The sequence below is a fragment of the Macrotis lagotis genome, chromosome 2 (assembly GCF_037893015.1).
Source record: "Macrotis lagotis isolate mMagLag1 chromosome 2, bilby.v1.9.chrom.fasta, whole genome shotgun sequence".
In the NCBI taxonomy this organism is placed as follows: Eukaryota; Metazoa; Chordata; class Mammalia; order Peramelemorphia; family Peramelidae; genus Macrotis; species Macrotis lagotis.
The window spans coordinates 253,857,967-253,874,273 of NC_133659.1; the positions used below are offsets into that span (position 1 = coordinate 253,857,967).

The 16,307-nt window shown below is 38.7% G+C and overlaps 1 protein-coding gene across 2 annotated transcripts in view; it reads right to left on the reverse strand.

Annotated features, from left to right (window-relative positions):
• ESPL1 (extra spindle pole bodies like 1, separase) overlaps positions 1 to 5,510 on the reverse strand; it is a 39,387-nt gene extending 33,877 nt beyond the window's left edge. Inside the window, exons 1-4 of one of the 2 annotated variants that reach the window (XM_074225800.1) lie at positions 5,429 to 5,510; positions 1,739 to 1,834; positions 405 to 1,463; positions 85 to 189 (exon numbers count right to left, since the gene is read on the reverse strand). In XM_074225800.1, the coding sequence (XP_074081901.1) occupies positions 85 to 189; positions 405 to 1,463; positions 1,739 to 1,819 (1,245 nt within the window). In that variant the 5' untranslated portion in view covers positions 1,820 to 1,834; positions 5,429 to 5,510. Of the gene's footprint in view, positions 1 to 84; positions 190 to 404; positions 1,464 to 1,738; positions 1,835 to 5,424 lie in introns of both variants that reach the window. The other variant, XM_074225799.1, reaches the window with a different exon arrangement.
• Between the last annotated feature and the right edge of the window lie 10,797 nt (positions 5,511 to 16,307).

The following is a 16,307-nucleotide window of genomic DNA, read 5'->3' on the forward strand; positions in this document are numbered from 1 at the left end:
TGTCCATTTGGGTCCTTTAAACAAGACCAAATCAATACTTTTATGAAAAAGACCTATCACTCAGCTGCACCAGCCCAACAGTACCTTGGAACCATTGAAGAAATCATAAACCATCCTGGTATAGAGTTGGAATCCATGAAAATGCATCTGGGCCAAGACTTGCTGCTGCTTGGGACAGTCGACAGGAGCCTACAAGAATGAGAAACGAGTTCATGAGGAAGTAAAGAAGATGTGAGAGCCTCTGGAGAAAAGAAGAATCAGCAAAGAGGCAAACATGTTAAGAATGACAACTGCATAGGCCCAATGACAAGCCTGTCAAGGCCAGAGTAAGTGTCCCCAGATTTGACCAGGGAGGTTGACATGGATCTGCCTCCAACCACTCCCCCTTACCTACAATCACTTACATTGTCCCGAAGCTGGCGAAGAAGATGACAATATCTGTCCAAGAAGGCAGAAAAGCCCAGGATGGTGTCCAAATCATATTTTTTCAAGGGATCACCCTCTAGGACTGAGAAGATGAACTGGCAAGCCTCAACAAGGGCCCTCAGTGAGGGGGATGGGCCCTGGACCCCAAAGCCAAGGGGAACTGCAGCCGTGTGCAACAACTCCCCCACTGACCCAGGGGCTCCTGCCAACACTCTCTGTAGTTCTACCCCAAAGAGGCACAACTGGAGGCTAGGGGCCAAGTCTGTGTCTCCTAGATACCCTTGGGCTTCCTGCACGGCCCTGGTAGCCTCATCACAGCAGCTGCTGGAGCAGAGCCTCTGGCACCGCTCTAAGGTAAGCTCCAGGAGGCAGAGGGAGCTGCGGGGGGAGAGAGGGTGGGAGGGCTGGGCTTCCTCACCAGTCAGAATTTTGATCACACAAATAGAGAGCTGTTCACTGAGGAAGCAGGCCTCTGCCTCACTCAGAGGATGCCCACTAGCTTCAAAGAGCCGGCAGGCAGCTTCAGCTTGACAAGCCGTAGGGGAAGAAAAAAGGGGGAATTTACAGGGGGTACTTTCATCTTCTAGGAGTACCAGGAAGCTCAGGGCCCACAGGCGAACAGAGAAGGCTGACTGCCGTTCCCCAACTGCTTCTGCCCTCTTCCAAAGCAAGGAGAAGGCACCTCGTGTGATAACCTCATAGTCCTGGGCTGCCCCTACAGGCACGTGCTGGACAAGGCAGGCATGCAATGATTGGGACAGGCGACGGATGGCTTGTGGGGCCACCTGGGCAATAATATTCCGCAAGAGGACAAAGAGGATGCGTTCCAAGTAGAGGGGGGAGCGCTGGGGGGTTGCTGCCAAGTAGCCATCACAGGCCAACTCTGCCAGCTCCAACAGGCTGCTCAGGTGCTCAGGGCAAGCCAGCCCAGCCACAACATGCTGGTTGCAGGCCCTCAGAATGCCATCACATGCCAGTCGCTGTTCCACTGCAAGTGATCGGCCTGTAAGGCTATCCAGAGGTCTGGACAGGAACTCCTGAAAAGAAGGGAATTTGTAAATCAAGTTACCAAGGGAAGGAAGGAGGAAGAGAAAGGGGACCAAATACTAGGATCATGCATTAAAAGGATGGCTTGTTTTACCATCTTAACAAAAAGGAGGGGAAATATTTTAAAAATCAAGTGAGTTGTAGTCCCCCAAGAGTCCCCAGCTTGATATCTCTGACACCACTGCTCAGTGTTGGGTGGTGAAAACCTCAGGAAGAGATTCCAACCCCTAAGCAGAAAGTACCCTGGTCCACCAACCACCCTAACCTTTAGTTCAATGAACAAAGCCTTGGCCTCCTCTTGGCTGTTCATCCATTTTCCAAAATCTGCTCCTTTAAAGTTCCTCATGGCCCATATGAGCTGCTAAAAGAGAAAAAGAATTCAGGGATATTTAGGTAGGTCCAGCTAGACTGAAAGATAAATTGAATATTGAATAAATATGCAAAAGACTCATGTCATCCCATTTATCAACTCTCATTGATATGGCCTTTCCCCACTTAGACCACATATCAAATTGTTTTATACCACCTTGTATTAATTTTTCTATTAAATACAACCCTCACTCATTTTGAAGGTTACATAAATGAGGCACTAGTCCTAGCAGATACTACCCTGTTGGCAAGTCTTTCAGGGACTAGGCCTAAATAATTTTTTAAAAAGTTAATCACAAGATAGTTTACCACTGGTGATAAATTCACTTTGGACTCAGCTACAGAAGAATCCAGATACTTATTCAGACAAGGACTAAGAATGAAGTCCTAATAGGGATCACAGATACATTTTCTGAAGTAATATAATGATTATTTACGCTTATTTGTGTATTGGTTATACTATGAATTGTACCCTTCTTCCAAACTAAAAGCTGCCTGGACAAGTCATTTAATGCTCCAGAATCTGTTTCCTCACACGGGTTTGACAACAATACTTGGAAATTTTACTGTATAGAGGTGTAATAAATTAATAATAACAACAATATCAGCTAGCATTTACATGGTGCAATAAAGTACAAATATTATCTCATTCTATCCTCACAATAACCCTGTGAGGTAGGTGCTAACTAGTATCCCCATTTTACAAATGAGGAATGTAGAAGTCAAGAGACCTCTACATAAGTATCTAATAAATATCTGAGCCAGAATTTATTGTGCTACTTAACTGCCACCCATGAAGAAAGTTTTCTTCCACTTTTACAGTGAACTAGTCAAGGTTCTCAACTGAGAAGGTATTAGGAAAATGGGAGATTTGACCAAGGATGAAAAGATTTGGAAGAACTGTCATGGAAAGTAGTATAAGGAGTCAATTAAGAAAGTTTAAAAGGATTGATTTGCTGTACTAAGAGACTACTTGAATTTATGTAACATAGTCAACATAGATTTATTTATTTTAGTAATAGGACTGAAGGCAGAGGAAGAATATAGTGAAAGCAAACCAGGGTTGAAGCCTGGGATGGTAAGATTGGTGACAGAACAAGGCATTCAAGAAAAGGGGAAAAGGTAGCCTTTAAGGGGAAAGGAGGAGATTATAGCCAGTGCAGGGATGATGGCTCTGGGTTTATAAGGCCAAAGAACAGAGGTGAAATAACAGATTTTAAACACAAGTGAAGTCTTTGTTGGGTTAAGATCAAGACTATGACTGTCGTCTCTGAAGCTCAAACTCTTTAATTCTCTACAATCTATCTTCCACTTTCATTATTCAAATAAAACTGCTCTCTGCATTACTTATTAATTATAATATCTTAATTATTAAATCTAACGGCTCTTTCTCGGTCTTTGTCTTTCTTGTCCTTTCAGCAACTCTGACACTCTCAATCAATGTTTTGTTTAATATTTTCTTCCCAGGTTTTCAGGGTACTCCTCTCTCCTGGTTCTCTTCCTAGCTATCAGACTGACTACTCCTGGAGAAATCTTCATCCATGACATGCCTGTTACTGTGGGTGTCCCAGAGTATTCTGTGTCTTCTCCACTTTTTTTTTTCCAACCAGAAATTGTCAGCCTGCATTTATAGGTCTGTGAGTTAAAAATGTTTGTTTTTCTAACCATCTTTAAATGGTTTAAAAAAAAATCAAAAGAATACTATTTTCTGGCATGTAATAACAGTTTTAACTCAACACCATTTGTCAAAAAAAGTGGACTTCAAATGCCTTTTTTTTAAGGAATGGTAGAGTGTGGATTATTTTGAGATTGAATTAAAAAAAGACAAGGCATTATTTCATTATTTAATAACACTATTGCTGTCATTCAGCTACAACCCCAAGGACACAGTTCATAGGGTTTTCCTGGTAGAGATGGATTGGTTTGCCATTTCCTTCTCCAAAGAGTTAACAAAGGTTAAGTGAATTGCCCAGGGTCAAACAATTTCTAAATGTATTGGGCTGGATCAGGCCTAGTATTCTATTCACTGGGCCAATAATATTATAGCTTGCTAAAAGAGTATGTATTGACATTACCAAACTAAGCACTCATCACAAAATATTCTCAACTCACTGTAAAGCAATGGTCAGAAAAATAAGAAACCTTTAAATGAAAGAAATACTTGACAAAAATTAAATGGAAAGGATGCTGCAAAATAAGTTTCCAAATGGTTCATTTGTTAGCCAAGCAAATTAATAAATCTTAAATGTACATATATCAGTGGAAAATATGTGTACAGAGAAAAACTAGTTTTCAGCCTTTAGGCTCAATTAAAATCATATGCTCTCAGACTGATATCAGTATTTGGCAAACCCATCTACGTGAATAGACATTTTCAAAAATAAAATACATAAAACTCTCATTATAGATCAGCATTAACTGATGAACCTTTGGAATCTATTTTAATGAGAAGAAACACTTTGAACCACAAACAAAATATCATCCCCCAGAAAAAGGATTCCTTTCCATTAATTCCTTTCGATTAATAATAGAACTGCATTAAAAATAAAAATCTATACCCAATTATTGCTATATTTTTAATCTTATCAGGGGTGGCTAGGTGGTGCAGTGGATAGAGCACCGGCCCTGGAGTCAGTCAGGAGCACCTGAGTCCAAATTTGGTTTCAGACACTTACTAATTACCTAGCTGTGCGACCTTGGGCAAGCCACTTAACCCCATTTGCCTTGCAAAAAAAAAACCCTAAAAAAAATCTTATCAATAAAAATTTTGTTTCAAGTTTGTTTTCTCTTGTTTCATAAGCACCAACATATACTATCCTCAATTTTGCCTAAAATATTTACCAACTAGTCCTTTTGCCAGAAAAGTACCCATTTCTTAGCTCTCTGCTATTTCTCTTTGGTGATCTCCTTACTTCCCATGGTTTCAATTCTCATCTCCACTTTATCCTGTTCCAATCTCTCTGCTTACTCCAGGTCTCTCACCTTCACTGCCTAGGAGACATTTCCAAACGGAGGTCTCACAGACAACTTAAAACTCAACGTGTTCACACCAAGCTTGCTGTTTTTTCTTTACAACCCTTCCCTTTTCATGGAAGGTGAGTACCCCCATCCTGCCCGTCGGCCCAGCTCAGAAGCAGCATCCTGGACCCCTCACTGCAGCACCCCCCACCCTCGCTGCTGCCAGGGCCTGACAAGTTCACCTTCCTCCTATCCCTCAGGGCCTGGCCCTCAGGAGGGGCATTAGAAGATGCCATTACAGAGGGCAGACCTTCCATTGACAACTATTGGTTGAACCCTGGGGCTCCCCACTTACCCGGCCGGCTGGCACCCACCGGCCCCCCCCCCCCAGTCATACGGAGCCGACGACCGCCCTTCCCCCACCCAGCAGCCACTCATCCCCTCCCGGGGTCAGTGGGCCAGGCCGAGAGTCATCCGGTCCGGATCTCGTTAAGGTCAAAACCTCGGCCTCCCGCGCCTGACGCCACTCTCACCGCATCAAGCAGAACAAGCCGGCCGCTCGCACACATTCACCCTCCTCCTTTTCCTCTCTACTTTCCCCAACGGGGAAACACACGCACTTACTTGCCTTCGGTCGCGGTCAGGGAGGCACGAGAAAGCACGGACGCGGCTGGCCGGACTGTATCATTCTCTTTGCGCGCCAGCTCCTCATTCAAATATCAGCAAACGGCCAATCAGCAGGCCCAACGTCATTCATCCGCGACCCGCGTGGCATGCTGGGAGTCGTAGTGCATCATTCCTAACACTATCTAGAGCATGTGACCACAAGCTTACCCTCCCCCTCCCCAGGCGGGTTGGGGAGCTTCAGGGCGGGGCTTACTTTTGGCAGTTTGAGGTGCCGAGCCCTATAATTGCATTCTCTGTGCTGTCTCTGTCTGTCTGTCTGTCTGTCTGTCTCTCTCCCCTCTCCCCTTTTGAGCCTCACTAACACAAGGATCACAACAAATTGTTTTTTCTTTTAATGATTTCGACTTCGGGCCTGAATTATATTCCAAGGTGCTTTTTCTTTCATTTTCTGAAATTTTGAAATGTTTATATTGTTTCTTACAGAAATTCTTGCTAGCCAGTCCAACTTTTTTGGCATTTTCTAAAAACTATATTGTCGTTGATACCTTGTCCTGCTTATGCATGTACTCAAAGTGGCCTAACATAAAAAAAAAAGACCCTAAAAATATTTAAATAGTTTAACTGTACCTTTGGTAGCAGCAAAGGTTCTGAAAGAAACAGAATGCCATTCAAGATGACTAAAGATGCTGTGATATATGAATGTAATGAAATATTATTTGTCTTTTAAAAAAAAATTTTGCCCAAGGTCATACAGCTAGGTCTGAAGCTGAATTTGAACTCAGGTCCTCCTGACTCCAGAAGCTGTGCCACCTAGCTGTTCCCTATTTGAGCCTTTATAAATGATGAATGTGACAAACTGACGGAAAGTAAAGGATCAGAATAAGGTAAACAGTATACACTGAATACAACAGTAGAAAAGGAAATAAGAGCATGAAAAAACAAAAGTCTGAAAGTGGACAGTATCCTGCTTCACTCTGAAAAAAAAAAGAGAAAATGTATTATTCTCCCTTTTAAGAAATAGGAAATTGGGGCGGCTAGGTGGCGCAGTGAATAAAGCACCCACCCTGGAGTCAGGATATACCTGGGTTCAAATCCAGTCCCAGACACTTAATAATTACCTAGCTGTGTGGCCTTGGGCAAGCCACTTAACCCCACTTACCTTGCAAAAACAAAAAAAAAAAAAATAGGAAATTATGAATGTAGAATATATTGGTTTGTTTTGATGAACAGATTTTATTTTTTCTTTCTCTTTTAAATTCTTTGTTACTAGGGATGACTTTAAAAAGGGTAAGGGCAAGTATATATTTAGAAACTAAGGTGATATAAAAACAAAAAATATAAAAAAGTCAAAAATAAATTTTTTTCAGTTATAATGAAAGAACTTTTGACAGTTAGAAATACCTAATAAGTTTAACTATGTGCTTTTGATTTCCATGAGGTACTGACTTGTTGTAGGTTGCCTGTCTATTCATAGATGAATTGTTAGTTATTTTGTGTTTAGATGATTCTAGCATGTTGTTTTGTGGTAGCATTATCCATTAATTGTACTAACTTGTAATTTTTTTATTTATTCAATTCAGTCAGGCACAAACATTTATTGAATGTCTCCTATGTGCCAGACACATGCTGGAAATGCAAAGAAAGGTAAAATGTAGTCTCTGATCTTAAGGAATTTGGCTCCTAAATGGGGGAAGGAGGAAGGAGGGAGGAGTGATGGGAAAAGCAAGACTAATCAACTCACTGAGCCAAACAAAGAAAAGGAAAGGACAGTTAGGGTTTCCAGAGAGCTCTCCTTCCAATTGGGGAGACAACATGTGAACAACAAGATATAGACAGTAGATAATTGATAGATAGAAGACATTAGCATTCTTATAGAAGGTTAGAGTTTTTAGCTGAGATTTGAAGCTAGACAGTAGAAAAGAGAAAGTAAAGAGTTCCAAGTAAAAAATGGTGGAGTAAAGGATGGAATGTCTAATGTGATGGAACAGTATCTAAGCCAATGACCTCAGATCCATGAGCTTGAACAAATAACAAGCCTGGAGAATCAGGAAGGGGCAAGATTATAGAAGGCTTTTAAAATCAGAGTTTTAAAATTTTGATCTTGGAGTGATTTACCATTTCCTTCTCCAGCTTATTTGACAGATAAGCAATCTGAAGCAAAAAAGGTTAAGTGATATGCCCAGGGTCACAGAACTAGTAGATTGATCTTCCTGACTCCAGGACTAGTGCTCCACTACACCAGAGAGTATAAATACAACAAATCTTTGGATTGTAACTGTCTTTGGAAGAAGATAATAAAACCATAAACACAGATATAACAAACTAGGAGTCAGAATGCTAAGACAATTGGTAAGGTATCAAGAATAAACTATTTCTCAGGGTATAGGGTTCCCCTGCCAGAATCCAAAATGACTAAGATAGGGACTTTGAAAGCAAACAATTTCTAACTGCTATAAAGGTCTACCTTTGAATATCTCAGACTCTTCCTGAGCTGGAGTCTCTATGGTCAAAAGTAAATAAGTTTTTGATGTTGAGTGAAGTAAGCAGAAACAAGAAAACACTATAAACATTGACAGCCACATTGTGTGATGATCAATATGATGGTCAGCAGTACAATGATCAAAGTCAATTAATTCTAAAAGACTTGAGATGGAAAATGCCATCTACATTCAGAGAAAAGTCTGTGGAGTCTGAATATAGAGTAATGCATACTATTTTCACTTTTTAAAATGTTTTATTTTTTCTTTTTCTCGTGGATTTTTTCCCCTTTAGTTCTGATTCTTCTTTCACAATATGAGTAATATGGAACTATGTTAAACATGTTTGTACATATAACAACTTTTATCAGATTAATCATTGTCATGGGGAGGAGGGAGGAGGGAGGTAGGTAGAAAAATATGGAATTCAAAAGCTTACAAAAAGATGAATGTCAAAAACTATCTTTGGATGCATTTGAAAAATGTTCTTCCTTAAGACCAAAGCCTTTATATAGGATTTTAAGGTTTGCAAAAGGATTTATGTTACCTCCTTTAATCCACATGACAACCTTGTGAGAATTCATTGGAACTTCTGACCAAGATGGGCATCTGAACCATAGGTAAATCACTTAGCCCCCACATATTTATTATAGCAGAACCCTGAAATATACACCAGACTGAATAATAGTGTTTAGGAAATCCAATAAGAAATTATAAGTTGTATCATTTATGCTAGAACTGCACAAAAAATCTACAGACCATAGGAAAGGACTTGCTTAAGCATCTACTAGCAAAGTCAACAAAAGCATTCCCCTGAAAAATCAGAGAAAGAAAGGTATAGCCAGTGAAGGGTAGGGCAGGGCAGTATAATGGGCAGGTTCCCCCTCAGTAGTTGGAAAGCCCCAATAAGGGGAATTTGGAAACCCCAGGGAATAGCAAATGGCAGCCATGGAGATGCCAATCATCCTAGTGCTCCTTTGCTCAGACTAGGAGATCCCAGGGCTAGGAACTCTGAGATCTCTAACAATCCATCCTGAGATACTGGAAGTGGTCCTAAAGATTCAATCTCTGAATCTCAAAGAACCAAGGGCAAAGGGTCCTTCCCATTAAGTACAAGTTCACAGAAAAATTCAGAGGAGCCACAATGTGACCAACCATCATCACACTCAAATCATCTCTTTATAGAAATGTCACAGCAGTCAAACTACCAAATGATTACCTCACTAAACTAGGGAAAAATAACAAAATTCTGTTGGAAAAATTGGAAAGTATTCTGGCTAAGAATAGTAGAACAACTCAGAGAAGGTAAGTAAGATAAGTGAGAAGTTCCAAATCAGTACATGATTTAGACATTGTAAACAAGTTAGACTCAAAGGAAAGAAATGACCTGTCAGATCTATAGATAAGGGAAAGAGCTCAGACCAAACAAGGGATAGAAATGATCACAGAAATTAAAATGGATAATTTGGATTATGTCAAGTTAAAAAAATTAAATCAAATTAAAAAAACCAGAGAAGCCAAAATTAGAAGAGAAGCAAGTAAATGGCAAAAAACACCTTTGCAGTAAGTTTCTCTGATAATGATCTCAGTTTTAAGATATATAGGGACCTGATTCAAATTTGTAAAACTAAGAGCCATTCTCCAATTGATAAAAAGGTTAAAGGATATGAACAGGTAATTAGTTGTCCACTATCCATAAACCATATAAAAAAAATGCTCCAAATCAGGAATAACTAGGTAAATGCAGATTAAAACTATCCCAAAGTTCTACCTTATACCTATCAGTTTGGAAATTTGACAAAAAAGGAAAAATGACAAATGGTGGAGGGAGTGTGGAAAAAGAAGTATACTACTAGAGTTCTAATGGAACTGGGGAATGGACTAGTCATTCATCTACACATACATATAAATGTATATAGGGGTGTATAAAATTTTGGGGGTAGGGAGCATGACCAACCTAGGAATTTGTTTTGCTTTGCTATGCATATTGTTGCAGGGGGTTTTGTTTGTTTGTTTTTTCCAATGGGGCGAAGGGAAAGGTAAGAAAGAAAAATATGAGTTTTTGTTTATTGAAAAAAAAATAAAATTTAATCTTAAAAAAGCCCTAAGGAATGATCAAGGCACTATGAACACAAAGCATCAAAATCACAGACTACCTTTGGTGGAAATCTGTCAGATTTCTGAAAAAGTCAATGGAATATAAAGATAGACTTTCAGGCAAGTAGACTTTGAGAAAAGAAACTTGCTTTCTTGTTATAGAGTCATTATGAGGGCTGGATAAAAATTCAGAAGATGATGGTTCTAATGATTATTTGTAACTATCAGAAAGTTAGGTAATGGCTCAGTGGATAAAGCACCCGTCCTGGAGTCAGGAGTACCTGGGTTCAAATCCAATCTCAGGCACTTAATAATTACCTAACTGTGTGGCCTTAGGCAAGCCACTTAAACCCATTTGCCTTGCAAAAAAAAAAAACCTAAAAAAAAAAAGTTAGGTAACTCCAAAAATAAAGTACCTCCAGGAGAATCTCAGTACAGTCAACCAGGGAGGCAGCTCCAGTCTATACTCCAGTTGGAGAGTCTACTAGGGAAGAGAGGATGCCACAGCCAATCTAAACTATATACAAGTTTAGGACTGGAACTGCACATCAGGAGATTTATGAAAAATGAAAGCCATTCAAAAGCTCAGGGGTTTAGGAAAAATATTTACAATTAATGTTTCTGACAAAGGACTCATTTCTAAAATATACAGAGAACTGAGTCAAGTTTAAAAAAAAAGCCATTCCCCAATTGACAAATGGTCAAAGGATATGCAGAAGCAATTTACAGATGAGATCAAAGCAATCCATAGTCATATGAAAAATTGCTCTACATCTTTACTTACTAGAGAAATGCAAATTAAAGCTTCTCTGAGGTACCACCTCACACCTCTCAGACTGGTCAATATGACCAGAAAGGATAATGGTCATTGTTGGAAGGGTTGTGGGAAATCTAGGACACTATTACATTGTTGGTGGAGCTCACCCAACCTTTCTGGAGAGCAATTTGGAACTACACCCAAAGGGCAACAAAAAAGTGCACACCCTTTGATGCAGAAATGCCACTACTGGGTCTATACCCTGAAGAGATGATGAAAAAGAGTAAAAACATCACTTGTACAAAAATACTCATAGCAGCCCTGTTTGTGGTGGCAAAGAATTGGAAATCAAGTAAATGTCCTTCAATTGGGGAATGGCTTAGCAAACTGTGGTATATTGTGTCATGGAACACTGCTGTTCTATTAGAAACCAGGAGGGAGCTTTTCTCCAGGGTTCCCGCTCTAAGCCTGCCTCACGTTATTGGAACTCCCCACATGGCGGGGCTGAGATCCCTGTCTCTGCTCGGAGTCCCCTCACCTCTCCCCAGCATCCCTGGGAGTCGCCACATGCTGTCACAACCACAAATCCCGGGGCAGAGAGAACACTGCGGATGCGCAGCATCGCGGGGACATCCAAGGGCTTGAAAGCGGCGTAAAGCGACATATAGAATCCATTCCAAAGGAGCAGCCAAGAGGAGACACGGCAGCTCCCAGATGTTGATGTTTTGTTTTGTTTTTTGACATAAATCTTCACGTTCATATGGGAGTTTTCATTGATTCGTGTTCCCATCTGCTGAATTTTGTTTTATTTATTCAATATAGCTTTTTTGGAGAAATCTTGCTATAAAGCTCTAGAAAAGAATAAACTCTGGAAGCCACCAGGCTTTTTCCATCAAAAAAAAAAAAAAGAAACCAGGAGGGACAAGAATTCAGGGAAGCCTGGAGGGATTTGCATGAACTGATGCTGAGTGAGATGAGCAGAACCAGTAAAACACTGTATACCCTAACAGCAACATGGGGCCATCAGTGCAACAATCAGGGACAATTTGGGGCTGTCTGTAATGGAGAACACCATCTGTATCCAGAGAAACAACTGTGGAGTTTGAACAAAGACCAAGGACTATTACCTTAAATTTAGAAAAAGAAAACTGGTATCTTATTGTCTGATCTTGCTATTTCTTATACTTTATGTTTTTTCCTTAAGGATACGATTTCTTTTTCATTACACTCAATTTGGATTAATGTATACCATGGAAACAATGTAAAGACCAACAAATTGCCTTCTGTGGGGGGGGGAAGTAAGATTAGGGAAAAAAATTGTAAAACTCAAAATAAATAAAATATTTAAAAGCAAAAAACATGTAAAGACTGGCAGATTGCCTTCTGTGGGGGTGGGGGAAGGAGGTAAGATCGGCGGAAAATTGTAAAACTCAAAATAAATACAATATTTAAGAAAAAAAAGCTCAAGGGTTATGTAACAAGTAAAATCAATCAAATTAGCATAAGCAAAGAGGAAACAAATAATCCCTTGTATTTTCAGATGATATGATGGTTTAGAGTACTCTAAAGATTTAGCTAAACTTAATTAAAAAATAACTTCAGAGGGGTGGCTAGGTGGCGCAGTGGATAGAGCACCGGCCCTGGAGTCAGGAGTACCGGAGTTCAAATCTGGCTCAGACACTTAATAATTACCTAGCTGTGTGGATTTGGACAAGCCACTTAACCCCATTTGCCTTGCAAAAACCTAAATAAAAAAAATAACTTCAGCAAAGTATCTAGTTATAAAATACAGAATAGTAATAAACCCATATAAAGTATTAGCTTCTCTGCATATCACCAGCAAAATCTAGCATAACAGGGGCATTAACTGAAATAATTGAAGAATCAAAGATTCAAGCTTCCAAGCATATCATTTTATTAAGCAATGCATGCCAATTGCCTAATAAATCAGGACTAAGCCCCTCAGCTTTGGCTTTAGACTCTGAATTCAGAGGGAGACAGATTTTTATGCATTAAAAACAATTAATTAAATAGGACCAATTTAAAAAAAATTAACCAGATACAAAATTAGGCAATCTGATTTTTTTTAGTTTTTTTTTTGCCAAGCAATGGGGTTAAGTGACTTGCCCAAGGCTACACAGCTAGGTAATTATTAAGTGTCTGAGGTCAGATTTGAACTCAGGTACTTCTGACTCCAGGGCCAGTGCTCTATCCATTGAACCACCTATAATCTGATTTTTAACAGAGGAAAGATGGGGATTTTCCAAATTGGGAGGGGAAGATTGAAAAGGAGCAATTTCCTGAAATCTAAAAAAGAGTTGTCTCACTCCCCTAAGTATTCAATCAAAGGAACATGGAAACAATATTGTTTCTCATTGACCAACATGGGGCCAGTTTTCAGATTAGACACATGGGTTGCTTGAGTTATAAAATTATGAGAAAATTTCTTGCATCAATCTTCAGATCTGATGGGGTTTCTGGTCTATAGTTAAGGGTGTTTAAAAGCAGTAGGTAGAGGTGGTTCAGTTTTCCAGCCACTCAGGGCCAGGTTCAATAAGATTTTCTCACAATAGCAGTAACTGAGTAGTTTTCTCACAAGACAGAAATTGGACTAGATTCATAATTGAATAGGAAGGGAATTGAACTAGCTCCAGAATTAGGTCACAAGATGGAGTTAATGTGGTTCATTCATTTCCCATTACTATTTGCTATTCTAATTTCCCTCACTATCATGACTAGAAAGAAAAAAACAAACATTTTAAAAAATAACTACAGAATATAAAAAAAAATTTGGAAGACTACTTACCAAGACACACATAGCAAAGGCATAAAATATTCTTTTTTTTGGGGGGGGGGGTTGCAAGGCAAACGGGGTTAAGTGGCTTGCCCAAGGCCACACAGCTAGGTAATTATTAAGTGTCTGAGACCAGATTTGAACCAGGTACTCCTGACTCCAGGGTTGGTGCTTTATCCACTATGCCACCTAGTTGCCCCTCCACTATGCCACCTAGCTGCCCCTAAAATATTCTTAACACAAAAAAAAGATAGACAAATAGTTGGAGAGATATTGTTTATGGGTAGACTGTCTATGTGATTTAAAAAAATACTATCTAAATTAATTTTTGGATCTCATGAAATGTCAATCAAATTAGAAAAATGTTATTTTATAGAACTAGAAAAATATAATTCATCTAGATGGACAAAAGGTCAAGAATCTCATGGAATATAATGGGGAAAAAGTCTGAATAAAAGTGATCTAGCAGTATCAGATCTCAAAATATATTACAAAATAGTTATTATGAAAATTATCTGGTATTGGTTACAAAATAGAAAAGTTGATCATTTGAATAGACTAGTTACCCAACACGCCAAAGCAAACAAATGCTATGGCAAATTATTTGCTTCAAAAACCTCAGTTAATGGAATAGGGAATCATTATTTAACCACAGATGGAAAAATTGGAAAACAATCTGGTATAAATTAGGTTTTACCCAACATCTCACACCATAATGCCAAAATAACTTACAAATGGATTTTGTGGTCTAAATGTAAAACATAACATAAACAAATCAGAAAAGGAGAGAAGGAAATATCATTTACAATTCGGAAAAGTCCTTGACCAAAAAAGGTATAGAAAACATGGTAGGTGAATTGGATAATTTGATCACATAAGCTTGAAAACTTTTGTGCAAACAAAATCAATTCAAGTATTATTAAAAGGGAGATGGTTAATTGGGAAAAATCTTTACAACAGATTTCTCTGATAAAGATTTGCTATCCAACCTATAGGGAGTTATTTCCTCAATATATTTATACATAGTCAAAGGATTGAACAGGAAGTTATTCAAAGAAGAAATATAAGTAAAAAACTATTATAATTTAAATATTGTAAATTATTTATAACAGAAATGCAAAATCAAAAATTCTCTGAAGTTCCATTTACAGGGAAAGGTAGTGAAAAATGAAAATGACAATTGTTGGTGAGAGGGGACACTAATGCACTTCTAGTATATCTTTGAAATGATCTAATAGTTCTAGAAAACAATTTGGAACAATATCCCAAAACTATTGAACTGCATATCCTTTAACCCTGTGTTACCACTATTAGGAATGTATCTCAAGGAAATCAAAGAAGGGAAAGGACACATTTGCACAAAAATATTTAAAGAAGTACTTTTTATTATAGCAAAGAACTAGAAACAAAGTCTCCCAGAAACTGAAAAATGACTAATTATGGTATTAGGGTTATAATTAAATATTTTTCCTAGTTTCCACTAACTCTCAAAAATCCCCCCCCAAAAAGAGTAATTATTTGCCACATGTAGAGAAATTACAGCTTAATTAACAAAAAGAGACACCCCCTAAGGATAGCAAATATCTATATGAATTACAATGGCAAACATTAAATACTCCTCCTCACCAGCCTCCATACTCACTACAGAGAGGCATAAACCAACCCTTAACACCACTTCCCCCCTCCCATCTCCCACCTGGGTTAATCCTGAATCCACATTGGTATCTATTCCTGCTGCAAAGATTTGGTGGTATACCTTCCCTGGCTTCCTAACCCCTCCACCCCTCCACAAAAAGTGACAGATGTTGTCTTGTCCAGCCTCTGGTAGTTTCTTCCTTAGGGATTCCAGAGGCAGCAGAAACTGGGTAACACAATGCTGCCAAAGTAATTGTCCTGAAGTGCAGATCTGACCATATAACTTCTACTCAATCAATATAATGGCTTCCTATTGCTTCTAGGATAAAATACAAAGATCTCTATTTAACTTTTAAAGTCTTATGTTTAGTACCAAATTCTTTCAAAGACATAAATATAGGGGCAGCTACGTGGCATAGTGGATAGAGCACCGGCTCTGGAGTCAGGAGCACCTGAGTTCAAATCTGGCCTCAGACACTTAATAATCACCTAGCCGTGTGGCCTTGGGCAAGTCACTTAACCCCATTGCCTTGTAAAAAAACTAAAAAAAAAAGACATAAATATAACCATAATAGCTAAGTCAGGGAAATATAAAGCAAAAAAAAAAAAAGAGAGTTGTAGAAGAATATGATTAATTATTAACAAAAAAATTAAATAAAAATTTGACAAAAATATTTTTCAAAAAGCAATACCCACTATAAATAAATTGAATTGATAGGGATCCAAGCAAGGGCAGTCCAACATTATTAAAACAACATAATCATAATAAAACAAAAATATTGAACACTACATGAATATATCAATAAGTGTCTGTGTGTGTTGGGGGAGCCTTTGACAAAATTCAGTATCAATTTAAGCTCTTGCAAAATCCTACAAAGTACAAGTATAGATAGAGTAGGGGTTCTTCACCTTTTTTATCTTGAACTGCTTTGACAATATGATGAGGTATATGGGCTCTGCAGAGAAATACAAAGAAATCCAATTATATTGAAATAGTCACCAAAATAAAAATTTAAAGCAGAAGGATCTTTTAAACAAAAGATTAGCATTATAAATAAGGAATATTAGAAACTTTCCTAGTAAATACAGGAGTAAAGCAAGCTTGCCCCTTTCTCCACTA